The 14,170-nt window shown below is 34.6% G+C and overlaps 1 protein-coding gene across 4 annotated transcripts in view; it reads left to right on the forward strand.

Annotated features, from left to right (window-relative positions):
- Positions 1 to 5,678: 5,678 nt before the first annotated feature.
- The window catches only part of LOC104115906 (rho GTPase-activating protein 7-like), a 41,236-nt gene continuing 32,744 nt past the window's right edge, over positions 5,679 to 14,170 (forward strand). For 3 of the 4 annotated variants that reach the window (XR_011412278.1, XM_070188584.1, XM_009626628.2), the window contains exons 1-3: positions 5,679 to 5,983; positions 8,270 to 8,306; positions 9,046 to 9,122. Coding sequence is in view for 3 of the 4 variants with exons in the window: in XM_070188584.1 (XP_070044685.1) it covers positions 5,924 to 5,983; positions 8,270 to 8,306; positions 9,046 to 9,122 (174 nt within the window). In the remaining variant the exon portion in view is untranslated. The remainder of the gene's footprint in view (positions 5,984 to 8,269; positions 8,307 to 9,045; positions 9,123 to 14,170) is intronic. The other variant, XM_009626629.3, reaches the window with a different exon arrangement.

The following is a 14,170-nucleotide window of genomic DNA, read 5'->3' on the forward strand; positions in this document are numbered from 1 at the left end:
GAAGGGAATCATGAGGTTCGGGAAGAAGGGCAAGTTGAGTCCACGGTTTATAGGTCCATTTGAGGAGGCAAGTTGGGGAGGTTGCTTATATGAGCTTGCTTTGCCTCCCGATCTATCGGGGGTTCATCCGATTTTCCACATGTCTATGATCTGGAAGTATAATGCCGATAGTTCGCATGTGTTAGACTATAACGCGGTTTAGTTAGATGAGAACGTGGGTTATGCGGAGGAGCCAGTTGCCATTGTTGATAGACAGGTTCGCCAGTTGAGGTCCAAGAAGATTTATGCGGTAAAAGTTCAATGGAGGGGCCAACCAGTTGAGAAGGCGACTTGGAAGGCCGAGGAGGACATGCGGAGCAGATACCCACACTTATTCGACACTCCAAGTACGATTCTAGACCCGTTCGAGGATGAATGTTTGTTTAATAGGTGGAGAATGTAATGATCCGACCGATCGTTTTGCTTTCTAGATTCTTGTTCCCCTAAATAAGACCCCTCATATATGCTTTTACTATTTTATGACTTGCAGGGATGGTTAGTTCGGGTTTGGAAGGGTTCGGGTTGAAATCGAAACACTTAGTTCCTTAACATTGACTTTAAAAGGTTAAGTTTGACTTGGGTCAATATTTATAGTAAACAACCTCGGAACCGGGATTTGACGGTCCCAATAGGTTCATATGATGATTTTGGACTTGGACGTATATTAGTATCGGATTTTGGATGACCCGGGAGCGTTTCGGCACCTAAAGTTGAAAGTTGGCTTATTGAAGGTTTTATAGTTCTTTAAATTTGGCTTGGAGTAGGTTTTGGTGTTATCGAGATATGTTAGGGATTTCAAGCCCGATAATAGTTCCGTATGGTGATTTAAGACTTGCACGCAAAATTTTGTGTAATTCCGAGTAGTTTAAGTATGATTCGGTGCGTTCGAAACAAGTTGGAAGAGCTTGAAGTTCATAAGTTGATTCGATTTGGTTTGGAGTATGATTCTTAGTTTTGGTATTGTTTTTCGTGTTTCGCGAGGTCAAGCAGGTCCGTTATGATTTTGAACTTGTTGATATGTTTGGACGAGACCTCGGGGGCCTCGGATGCCATTCAGATGATGCGCGAAACTCGTTCGGACTTGGAAGGAGTTGCTGAAGCAGTAGGGCTTATGGTGCATTCGCACCTGCGAAAGATTGGCCGCAGGTGTGCTTTGTGGGCTGTGTGGGCTGAGTCCGCAGGTGCAGACATGGGGGCGCAGCTGCGCGACCGCAGAAACGGTCAATGGTCCGTAGAAGCGGGCAAGATCCGCAAAAGCGAGCCATTTTTTCACAGATGAGGAAGTAGGCCAGCTGAGGGAGAGCCACATTTGCGATGAATATTCCACATAAGCGGAAGTCGCTGGGCAGTGAGGTCCATTTAATACGGGACTTAGGCCATTTTTGGTTCATTTATTTCATTTCTTGGGCGATTTTGGAGCTTCTTAAAGAGGGATTTCCACCTAGCTATTGAAGGTAAGTAATTCCTACCCAATGTAAGTTAAATACATAGATTATGGGTAGATTTTAACATGTAAATTTGTGAAAATTATGGGTTTAGATGAAAAACCTAGATTTTGATAAAAATGGGATTTAACCACGAAAATAATTGTGGAATCGAATGAAAATTATATTTTTGAGTTCGTGGGATTATGGGTAACAATTTTCTTCAAAAATTTTCAGAATCCGGCACGTGGATCCGGGATGAATTTTAAGAATCTTCCAATTTGGGTTGGGTAATTACTCTAATAGTTAAATTATTAACTTTTGAGCGTATATTGATTATTTTATATAACATTTAGCTAGTTGCGGATTGTTTGGCACCAAGTAGGGTCTTTAGAGTGAATTTGTGATCGGAAAGTGAGCTTTGAGACGAGGTAAGTCTCTTGCCTAACCTCGTAAGAGGGAATTTACCCATAGGTGATTTAAATTACTATTTGTTTCTAATTGTGGGGGCTACATACGCACGAGGTGACGAGAGTCTGTGCGTAACTACTAATTATGCTTATATCCGGGTAGTTTAGGACCCAAATCATGAAATATTTGTAATATTTGCACCCTCCTTGCTAATTAAAGTGCCTAAATTATATTGGAACTTGATAGAAAAATTGTAAAAGACTGAATTTCACTTACTTAAGTTTTGGCGGGTTACTTGATCGTTAATAGAAATTGTGCTTCTTTGTGTATTAGCCTTGTAATAACTTTTAAATCGGATGTTCATAAAGTATCCTCTCTTCTTTTGGAGCGGGCCGAACGCCTCGACAGTAGATAGATGCATCTATGGCTTGTGCCGCTCGACCCTCGGCAGTGTACACATTATTCTGGATCGGACCGTACGACCTCGACATAAATCATATGTAATAATACTCGGAGCCTAATTATACTTGATATTATTTTATGGCTTGAGAGGTTGTAATTATTAATGACATAATTTGACCTGGAAGTTACGATTAGTGAAAGAATTATGTATTTACTGCTTGTTGTTGAGTTATAATTATTGTTTATATAACACATGCTTATTTAAAATTTTTATATTTTATTTATAGCCCATAGTAAGTGTCGAAGTCGACCCCTCGTCACTACTTTTTTGAGATTAGACTAGATAATTACTAGGTACACGTTGTTTACGTACTCACGCTATACTTCTGCACTAATCGTGCAGGATCTGAGGCATGTACATAAGGCGGTCATATCGGCGCGCACCCCCGTTACCCCCGAGGCCTAGTGATGAGCTGCTTCCTTATGCACCTAGAGTCTCTCTTTGTATCTATTTTCTGTCTACTTTATTTCAGACAGTAGTTAGAATTTTGTATATTCTACTAGTTGCTCATACACTTGTGATACTAGGTCACACATGCTAGTAGACTTTATGATTTTGGAGTATTTATGTCACTATATTTGCACACTCAATTGCCTTTGTTTTGTTTTATTAAATTTTTTACTCCTTAATCTCTTAATAAATGGAATTTAATTACTTAAAAACTTATTAAAAGAGTAATCAAATAGTCAGTTCACCGTTGGCTTGCCTATCGGCGACGTTGGACGCCATCATAGCCTATACGAGAATTTGAGTCGTGACGGTTGCAGTTTTAAGATGTAAGTACCTTTTCTTTTTCTTTTTTACTTTCATATAGATATTCACCAAATAGCATTGCTTATGCAAGGTTGGTTAAGTAACACTCCCTATACTCTTTGATATGAAATAGTGCCTTCTTATTTTTTTCTTCAGTAACCACCAATTGACGAATCAGTGTATATTATCCAAAAGTCACTTGGTAAACTTTTGGTTTGAGCCTTTGAGACAATTCAACAACCTTCTGAATGAATGTATATTGTTCAGAATGCCACAAAGTAACCACGTTCTCCCGTACCTAAATATAAATATTTGCATTATATCATCCACTAATTGTTGGCAAATTCAGTTTACAATCGAGCCATGCATATATCTAACTTAGAAGATTAACCAGTAATATAGAAAAAAATAAATTTAATAAAAAGGAAACTCTCATATTCATAAAATGAAATCTAAAATTTGAGCAGAAATTGATACAACATGTGCAAGGATGACCTAGTTTCAAACTTACAAGATTACACAAAAAAAACAATTTAGACAAATAAAAAAGAAAGACCAAATTTTCAGTTCATCTCTGTTGCATTGAGTTTTATCATCACCACATTATAACAGTGTAAATACAACTACACATAATGATAAATCGAAAAATAAATTTTAACCAACTATGAAAATGTAATACTGAATTTGTTGACCGTGTACAAATACAAACTATAATCGTGACCGAAGTAGAAGACAACTACTAATGAAATATTTTTTTCTCTCATATTTCTACTTCATCACCAGAAAATGGAAACATCCTTTCATTGGTTTGAGTTTTCATTTTCCCCTTCAAATTTCATGTTATTCATTATACTCATATTTTAATATTATCTATACAGTTTTAAAAAAATTGTACGTATTAGTATGAGTTACACGTGCAACGCAAGTATTCAGAAACTAGTTATTTCTAAAAAACGGGGCCCTCAAAATTGGGGCATAAGCCTTACTAGTAAGGGGTCGTTTGGTATATTGAATAAGGATAATAATTTCTGAATAAAGTTTAGGACTAACTTTATCCCATGTTTGATTTGGGGTATTAATTAATTCTGGAATAATTTTACACCAAAATAATAAAATTAGTTATCCCATATAGAACGCGTGATAACTAATCCAATGAGATATCCATAACAAACAACCCCTAAGAGTAATAAAAGAAACATTTATTTTTAGGTTACCAAACAAAAAGGACAAATAATTGCCCAAAAGCATTAATTAAAGGAATTAAATCCTCCTTAAAATCACCTGATTTGAGCTGGATATGTTCTGTTAAATACATGGACTGAAATGTCACACGAGAAGAATAGACTATGAAACCATATTTTCAACAACAGTCAATATCAATTTCACTACGTGGTCCTTAATTGGTCCACATCAAAATTGGAACTCCAAAATTAATTACTTCTGTTTTGTTTTGTTTTGTTTTATTTTATGAATTAAATTTATGCACTAGTATTTATTTATGTTTTAATTAACGCAAATATTTTCATGGTAATACCAAACTTTTTAATAGAGTTTATGACTGATATCTAAACATAAAACATCTAACAATGGGAAAAAAATACAGAATATATAAGACCGTTATAAAATGAACTAAACCTTAGTATTTTTATCCAAATATTATTTTCATCTTAAAAAATAATTATTTTTAATTATAATTTAAACGATAATCAAAATATTAATAAACGATCCAAATCTGACATCCTACTTTTCCTATATTCACTCCGTAGTATTCCTTTCTCTCTTTTTTGTGTGAAATCTGCAAGCAATCCGCAGAACGGCCAAAAAGAAGATAAAAACTAAAAAGCAAATTCAAATAAATACACGAACTCAAAAGAAATATGTAAGTTTTTTCCTTGCTTTTTTCCCAATGCTAGATTATTTTTTTGTCCCCAATTTATTTCACTCTTTTCATTTTGATTTTATGAATATTTATCATCACTCAATTAACATTATGATTTATAATATTTTACAAATTTGAAATAAGCCAATAAGAATCTATTACTCTTTAATCCAAAATTAGTTGAGTCAATTATATGTATTTTATTATCAATCCCGTTTTATGTATCAATTATATTGAATGTGATTATTATTTATACTCATGTACTTTGTGTATATCTTAATGTGTATTTTTACTATAATCATATTATAATTGATTATTGCGTCTTAAGGCTCAACATAATAATTTTCATATAACAATTTTGATTATGTGTGATTAAGTACCTTAATTATATAGTAATTGCATATTAACTTTGTTCTCAAAATGCATGTATTATGTCACAAATGCAAACTTTCTTTTAATTTTTTTTAAAGAATTATTTAACTATGCAATTTAAAAGTGTGATACTTTTCGATATTAAATAATGGCCGTAATAATAATTTCAATTTAATATGTAACGTAAGAATAAATATTAGTATAAAAATCTGGTCAGTCAGTCAAACAGTGTCTCTAAAGTTAATTAATTCTCAACTTTACCACTATTACAATCCACTCCACCAACTCACCCTACCCGCCCACCCCACCCACCCCCAAAACCTCAAAACAAAAATAGACAGACACAACACAACCCACAAACCTCTCTCTGTTGTTTTGTTTGGTTCTTCTTTCTTCTTCATCAATCTACTTTCACCAGCAGCAAATTATTATTAGAACCCTTTAGATCTCCTACTTAGATTCTCCTTTACTGAGTTAAAACCGAGTTATTGTACTCTCGATCCAAGTTCAACTCAGTTCTTGATACTATTTATTTTGTGTCATATTTTTTGCAATGTGGGGTTCACTATTTTGAACCCCTTTATGAAAATGTCGGCTTCACTTGCTGCATTTGAGCGTCCACGAATTGGTACTTCAAATACGGTAAAGTTTCTTATTTTTAAATTTTTTTATATTCTATGTTTTATTTCAATGATTATGTGTTTTATTGCTGGGATTAGGAGAAAATTTGCGGGGTTATTGTCAAGTTACTGATGGCCAAAATTTGGACTTTTTATGAATTGGGTTAGAGTTTTTCTTTTAGCCTAATGGATAAGTTAGAATAGTAAAAGAAAAAAATTGGGTTTATTTAGAATGGCATAATCTAAAAAAAAAGGGAGAAAAATGTGGGGTCATTGTGAAGTCAATGACGGTCAAAATGGGAAAAAATTGGAAATTTAATGGATAAGTTAGAATTGGAAAAGAAAAAATGTGTCTATGTAGGCATTGTTTAAAAAAAAGGATTTTTTGGGGCTGCTAATAGTGAAGAAAATTCTGGGGTATTGTGACGTCAATGATGGTCAAAATTGAGAAAATTGGGACTTTTGAAATGGATATAGTTTTTAGCCCGATGGATAAGTTAGATTGTACTTATATAAAAAAAGGGTTAGAATTGTAAAAGAAGATTTTGCGTCTAGTGGTAAGATTGCAACACGTGATGTGTGGGTTAGACGCATCTTATTGGTTTAAACCTTGTCGCAGACAAACACATGGTATTTAAGTCGAGGAGGGTAGAGGTACGAGTCTATTATCTACGGAAGTTCGAACTGTGCGCCACTAGCTCTTGCTGATTTTTTTATTATAAAAAAAAGAACAGAGAGGAAGGTTTTGTGTCTATGCAAGTTGGTATAGTTAAAAAAGAAAGATTTTTCTCTGGTAATAGAGAAGAAAATTGCGGGGTTATTGTGAAGTCACGGATGGTCAAAATGAAAGAATTTGAGACTTTTTATGAATTGGGTTAGAGTTCTTTAGCATAATGGATAAGTTGGAGTTTTCAGAAAAAGAATTGGGTCAATGTGAAATAGTATGATATTAAAGATTATGTTTTGATGGTGTTATACCAGTTTTAATTAATGGATAAGATAGAAATATAAGAGAAAATGGGGGTCATCTGTTAAAAAGTTTAGGATTTTCTGTTAATGTTCCGTGGACTTTTTTTAGGATTTTCATTTAATGTTGTTTTAACCAGATGATAAGATAGATAGAAAGGAATCTCTGGGTCATTTTGAAGTCAATTATAGTCAAATACTTATTTCAGAAAAATAGGATTATTTTTATAAATTTTTTGGATTGGATTAGAGTTAGTTTTGGATCATTTTGTAATCAATGATAATCAAATGATTTTTATTTTGTAAGATGTAGGAGTTTTTCCTTTTTTTTTTTCTAGGTGGTAGGAGTTATATCTTTTCCCCCAAAAAACGTAGTTAGAAAAGAGAAGTAAAATTTGGGTTACTCTAAAGTCAATTATAGTCAAATTAATGAAGTTAGGGTATTTTGATTACTTTTGCAGTTGTTTTCCTCAAAGGATAAGCTAAAGAAAGATAAAAATTGGGTCAGTGTGAAGTCAATTATAGTCGAGTGATTTGCATTAGAGAAATTATGATCTCTTGGTTGGAGTTACACTTATTTTACCAAAATTGAAGTTGCAATTTAGTGCAAAATAGGCTCATTCTGAAGTCAATTACAACCATATTATTTGTGATTCAGTAAAAGTAGGATCTGAAGCTGTGATGTGCGCCTAACCCAAATCACGTATGTACTCTTATCGCTAGAGCAAAGTTTTTTTTTTTGAGAATCAAGAAATCCCCGAGGGCCGCTGACCTACAATTCGGGACTTGGTGAATAATGACATAGTGGTTGATTCAGGTAGAACAACAGTTACGGGAGATCCGGGTCAAATCCTACTAGAGGAAAAAGGTTAGGCGATTGCTTGCCTTATATCTAAGTCTTGGTGGTAGAGTTATCCAGAATAGCAGGTGGTACTTACTGGAGTAGGCGAGATGCGAACAAGTTGGCTCGCACACCATTATTATAAAGAGAAGTAGAAAAAGAAAAAAGAATTTCCCACCAAGTAATAATTGAAAAAGAAGGAATGTTTTTTTGCTGCGAGCCAGTTGGCAAAAGCTACTTATATCTCTACCAAAAGTTATAGAGGCTCTGATACCATCTGAAATAATAAGAGAAGATGAGGGATGTATTGATGATTTGATAAATAGAACACATACGTACTTATAGATGTCTAATATCTATTATGTTATTTTGTTCAATGCGTGAAATATCTAAATTTAAGAACTTATGACCTGACAGTCTAACTAGCATTAGATGCTTCTATTCGTGCTTTGCAATTAAAATTCTTGGGTTTCAATTTTTTAACTGGCTAATTGTTTGCAGGTTTTCAAGAGTGGGCCACTGTTTATCTCTTCAAAAGGTCCGTAATGCTTTTCCAGTTTCCTTGATGCCTTTATGTTGATGATTATTGCACTGGTCCGTCATGATTTGGCTTATTTGTTAGGCACTAGTTGCCTAAAACTCTGTCAACAAGCCTTTACTTGATGCTGGCTTTATATTATATATAACTTAAGGGCTGCACTTTTTTCGGGTTTAAAAGAGTTCAAAATTATCCTTCAGAATAAAAAGAGTAATTTTGCCTTTATTCTGAGAAGGCTGGTCCAATATTTGGAGGATTTTAGATTGTGATGGGGCAGTAGGTTCCATTACTGATGAGATTGAAACTAAGAGATCAGTGTGCACTAGTGTTCCTTACCCTGCTAGGTATTCATACCCTTTAGCAGATGACACTTTTGATTGAAATGATGATAAGAAAACTGTCTTATTTTCACCAGCTTTTCTTCACCTACAGCAAACCGCAAACGCAAGGAATATGTTAAAGAACTACTGTCCAAAGGAGAATAGGAGTTTGAAATACTCAGTACATTTTTCTTGGATAAGTTCAAATGCTCAATACATTAGGTCAAAACAAAATACAAAATGAAATGCTGGGATTTGCAGTTGCTGCTGGTCCAATCTAAGTGTTGTAGAACTTATTTTTGGGCTTGCACTAGTTGGTTGATGCAGAGTTCTGTGCAGTTCAATTTATTAAGCAAACTCTGATTATCTGACCAATTTGGTCGCTTGACATCTAATTCTCAAAGAATAACTTTCTGCAGGATTAGGTTGGAAGTCATGGAAAAAGCGTTGGTTCATCCTTACACGTACATCTCTGGTCTTTTTCAAGAATGATCCTGTCAGTATAATTTCTCTGAGTGTTCTTTACTTCCAAAGTTGATATTTTTGTTCGACTATTTACTTGGTTTCATATTCTATTTCTAAAGAAAAGAGAGAATCGTAGCTTGAATTCAAGCTGATGATTTAGTTCTAGGAAAACACCTAGAAGTTACTCTTTCCTTCTCTTTGCTCTTTGAAGTTCAATTCACATGAGGAACGTAGTGTGCTTTTGAAGTTGCAACACATATTCTTCAAGAATTTGAAATTTCGAATTTGCTTGGAGCCACGCGACAAATAAAAAGCAATAAGTCTGCAACTTCCAATGCGCACTACATCCATTAGCTGAATTAAATGCAATTTTTTCCGTTTATCTAAACTGTCAAATTTAAACTGTAGGGAACAAGAAATCATTCTTGAAGGATGCATAAAGCGCTTTCCAACTTAATTAGCAACACAATACATCATATCTTACCTCATGCTTATTAATGTGCAAAATGCTATTCTATAGAAAATGAGCAATAGGATCACTTATCTTTTGAATAAATACAAGGAAGCAAATAGGACCACATATCTGTTGAATAAAATTGTATTCCCACTAGGAAGAGTCCGCTGGATCGGCAAAACTTGTTGTTTGGCACCAAATATTTTAAGATAGACCTAGAGAAATAAGCTTTATGTTGACATGGTAGCAGTTCACAAACTCAAATGTAATTGATGGAATATGGATAAACTAAAATGATTTTCTTTTTTCTAGAAAGTGATTATTTCACATGGGTTTTGTCAATACATGGTTTGACATCAACAATTTCATGTGACAAAACTGATGAGAGAGTAGTACGAGTGCTGTATATTGCATAAGGCAAAACACACAGTGAGAAATTTTTACATATTCGTTATCAATTTTGCCATGCCATTTTATTTTATTTGACACACGGCACTATGCAAGTCCTACCTCTCAATTAATTATAACAACTCCTTTACCTTTATCCTCTCCTTTTCTTCTCCAGAATTCTTTGTTTCTGTCCAAAATAAGTGTCTTTTTGGACTTACAAATTTGGACCAAAATAAATATCATTTTAATCAAGAAGGCATTATCTTTTTTTAAATTTATCCTTGCCCTGATAAATAATAAGTACACCTTTGTAAAGTCTTTCCATGCTAATTTACATTTACAAAAAGAGATTAATGAGTAATTTGCAAAATTTTAAAAGACACTTATTTTGTCCAGGAGGTAGTAGAATCTTTTTCCATACATGTAGATATTGGCTCAACATCCATTTAAGAATAAACCAAACATCTGAGGAGCCTAAGATAATTCACATAGTACGGGAAAAGATCAAATAAGAAAATATAGTGAGAAAAAATGAAAGAAACTTACAGTGGATCATTATTGGAACCATCATCTATATTAGCAAATAAAAAGATTCTAGTTAAATACTATGAGGAGTAAGTTCTTATGGGAAGGAAATGCAGATAGAAAGAAGCTACATTTGGTAAAATGGCAAAAGGTAATAACTGCTAAAAAGGGAGGAGGTATGGGGGTTAGAAACTTGAGAATGCACAATAAGAGTTCACTATATAAATGGAGATGTTGCGGACGAGGGTTCCGGACTTCCGGCGAGTTGTTTTCCTATACAATGATGGAAAGGAAAGCACTTGGAAAAAACTTATAGATGCCAAATATGTGAAGAAGGATACATGGAGGCTTGCAACTGTTCACAGTTCTACAAAAGGCAATATCTGGAGCAATATTAGTAAGCTGTGGAATGAATTTCAACAACACACTAGACTGAAGCTGGGAAATGGAAGTAAAATCAGATTCTGGACTGAAGTATGGGTGTGGGATGTGTGGTTAAGTAACAGATTTCCAAGCCTATATAATTGCTCTATTATCAAAGATGGACATGTTGCCGAGTTTTACTCCACAAATGGCTGGCAATTAAACTCCAGAAGAGGTTTTAATGACTGGGAGATGGAAGAAGTGGGTCAAATACTCCAATTGTTGAGCACAACAGTGATAGAGCAAAACAAGGAGGATCGATTGGTACGGACAACAAGTAGTGATATGCAATATTCTATTAAAAGCTGTTATAACCTTCTCCAGAAACAATCTGATTCTTATGATTCTAATTGGCCTTGGAAAATGTTATGGAGAACCAGAGCGCCTACCAAAGTGGCTTGTTTTGGGTGGATTGCCATCAGAGAAGCTTGTCTTATGCAAGATAATCTACAAAAGAGAGGATTTAGTCTAATTAACAAGTGTTATTTATGTGAAGAAGAGTTGGAAACTGTTAACCATCTGTTTATCCACTGTAAAATTGCTAAACAGTGCTGGGAGCTTTTCTTGAATTTGAGTGGTGTTTCTTGGACTATGCCTTCAGACATAAAATCATTACTGTTTAGCTGGCAAGGACAGAAGATAATAAGAAGTAAGAAGCAGCTTTGGAGGACCATTCCTTTATGCATCTTTTGGACCTTTTGGGAAGAAAGGAACAATGCTTGCTTTGATAATAGGAGGATTCACATCTCTAGGATTAAAAATAATTGTATGATAAAATTATTTTTTTGGTGTAAATGACGTTTAGTTGAGAGTGTGGATCACTATTTAGAGTTTTTGGATCCGTTAGGAAACTTGTAATTGAAGTTCTGCTGCTGCAGGTGTTTGGCTGCTCTTGATGTAACCTTTGTACCATCTTGGTACCTTTATTAATAAAATCTTTACCTTATAAAAAAAAAGGTTCTAGTCATGTTACTTGAGCAAGAAGAACTGATTGACCTCATAATAACTTGTGTCATATTATAATCCGTACATTAGAGGATAAGTTTATTTAAAAAAGAATAACAAATGGACAAAATCAGAAGCAACATTAACTTTGAGAAAATGGTTAGAGAATCAAGTATCACATTTCAAGCTTTAATTTTTTCATTGAAGAAGAATGAGGAGGAAAAAGAAAGGAGGATCAAATTTGATAAAAGCAAGCAGTGTCATTGTCTTGATTCGTTGAACTCTAACAATAACAAGTTGCTTATTCACATCAATGGGGAATGTAATTTCACAAAAAAGTTGCTTATTTAGTCCCTTCCATTTTTAAAAAAATCTTTTTATTGCATCATCATCATCATCCCTTTTGGTTAAGATTTATCTTTAGATTCTTCAAAATTACCACATACCTAGTCTTCTAATAATGGCATTCCTGAATGAACCGTGCCCTTCTTGCTTAAATGCCTATTCTACATGATCTTGCTTGAAGGGTTCTTTTCGGTTTAGATCTTAAAAATGACTTGTCAGAATGCTTTAAGCACAATGAATGCAATGGGAAACCAGGGTTCAAATCTCAGTCGAGACAATAAAAGTGATTTCTCCCAATCTACTAAAGTCTTAGTGAGCAGGTTTACTGTATTGGTGATGCAATAGAATAATAGAGGTGCGCAAAACCTAGCCCGAACACCACATTTATGAAAAAGGAAGAAAAAAGAAAAGGGAGGATCACATCCGACAACGGGTGAAAGTAACACATGCAAAAAAAAAAGAAGAGAAAAAGGCGTTTGAAATTGTTTGACTATGTCATATGTGGGCCTCCTGATACACTAGCTCATAAGTGTGTTATTTTGATGACCGAAGGTACTAAAAAGGGATGAGGTTGCTCAAAATCACATGGAGGAAAGTTGCATCAGTGAAACCTTAGTTAAGATTAGGATATAATAAAAGTTAAGGATCCATATATATAATACTAATTAATTGGAATTAAACTAGTTATATAGGGATAAGTTGGCAAAATACATAAGTTACCCCCCTGAACTAAGGACCAAATTCCTATTACACACTTTTTGCGGACAAAAATCATCTTACACACTTAACCTTTCTAAAGTGTGTCTAATACACACCTCTTCTGTGTTTGACCACTTTTTTTTTAACAAGTGTATACCACGCGCCAGTAATGATATGACACGTGTCATTAACTTAAACAAAGAAAAAGAAAATGAAAAATCCTCCTTTTTCAAAACAGAAAGAAAAAGAAAAAGAAAACAACTCGCTGGAAGTCCGGAACCCTCGTCGGCAACATCTCCATCTTCTCCCTCAGTCACCTCCCTCAACAAAACTCATAAATTCCTCCTAATTACATCTTATAATAATCTTCAGCCCCCACCACAATGCTCCCCCTTCCCTATATCAAGACCCCCATTTTTCAAAACATAGGACACAAACCAGCAACCACAAACCCCTCTTCTCCCCATTTTTTTTTATTCCCACATACACCTCTACTCCCTCGAGAAACCACCATTGCAAGATTGTTCTTTCATTTTCAACCACAAAATCCATCACTAATTAGATTCCAACAAAAAAAAAAAAGGGAATAATCACTGGAGTTGTTTCTGTCAAATGGGTGATGTGAAAATGGAGAAGAGACTACTGCAATGTCAAATGGGTAAAGAGAAGTAGACGGGACTGTTTCTATGGGAAATTTGCAGCGTTCAGGTGAAGAAATATATGAAAAATATGTGTGTATGAGCTTCTTGATGATTGTGAATTGTGGATGGTGAGTATGTGAACATGACAGTGAATTAAAACTCAGTGGATATTCTGTGTGCAGGTGAATTGTGGAGTGCAAAAATGTCATAGGCGAAGACGGATCGGGGAATAGAAAAATGAAAATAACTCAAAAAATGAACAAACAATTAAAAGTTGGACACATGGCATCCGTATAAGCTTCAGACACAATTTTTAGCACTCACTCGCTTCTCTTGTGTAACTAACACGCGCATGCCACGTAGCAAAAGAGGTGTGTATTAGACACATTTTAGAAAGGTTAAGTGTGTAAGGTGATTTTTGTCCGCAAAAAGTGTGTAATAGGGATTTGGTCCTTAGTTCAGGGGGTAACTTATGTAATTTGCCGGGATAAGTTTGAATTTAGAGAACCCTTAGTTTCCCTTAAAAGGGAAGTTATTTGATAATGGAATGAAATGGACATGAATAGAGTACAGTTGATATGGAGAATTCATATAGCCGACCCCAATTAATATTGAAAAGACTTGGAAGGCTATGTGAACTGGTGGTCTAATTTGCTT

The sequence above is a fragment of the Nicotiana tomentosiformis genome, chromosome 11 (assembly GCF_000390325.3).
Source record: "Nicotiana tomentosiformis chromosome 11, ASM39032v3, whole genome shotgun sequence".
Taxonomy (NCBI): domain Eukaryota; kingdom Viridiplantae; phylum Streptophyta; class Magnoliopsida; order Solanales; family Solanaceae; genus Nicotiana; species Nicotiana tomentosiformis.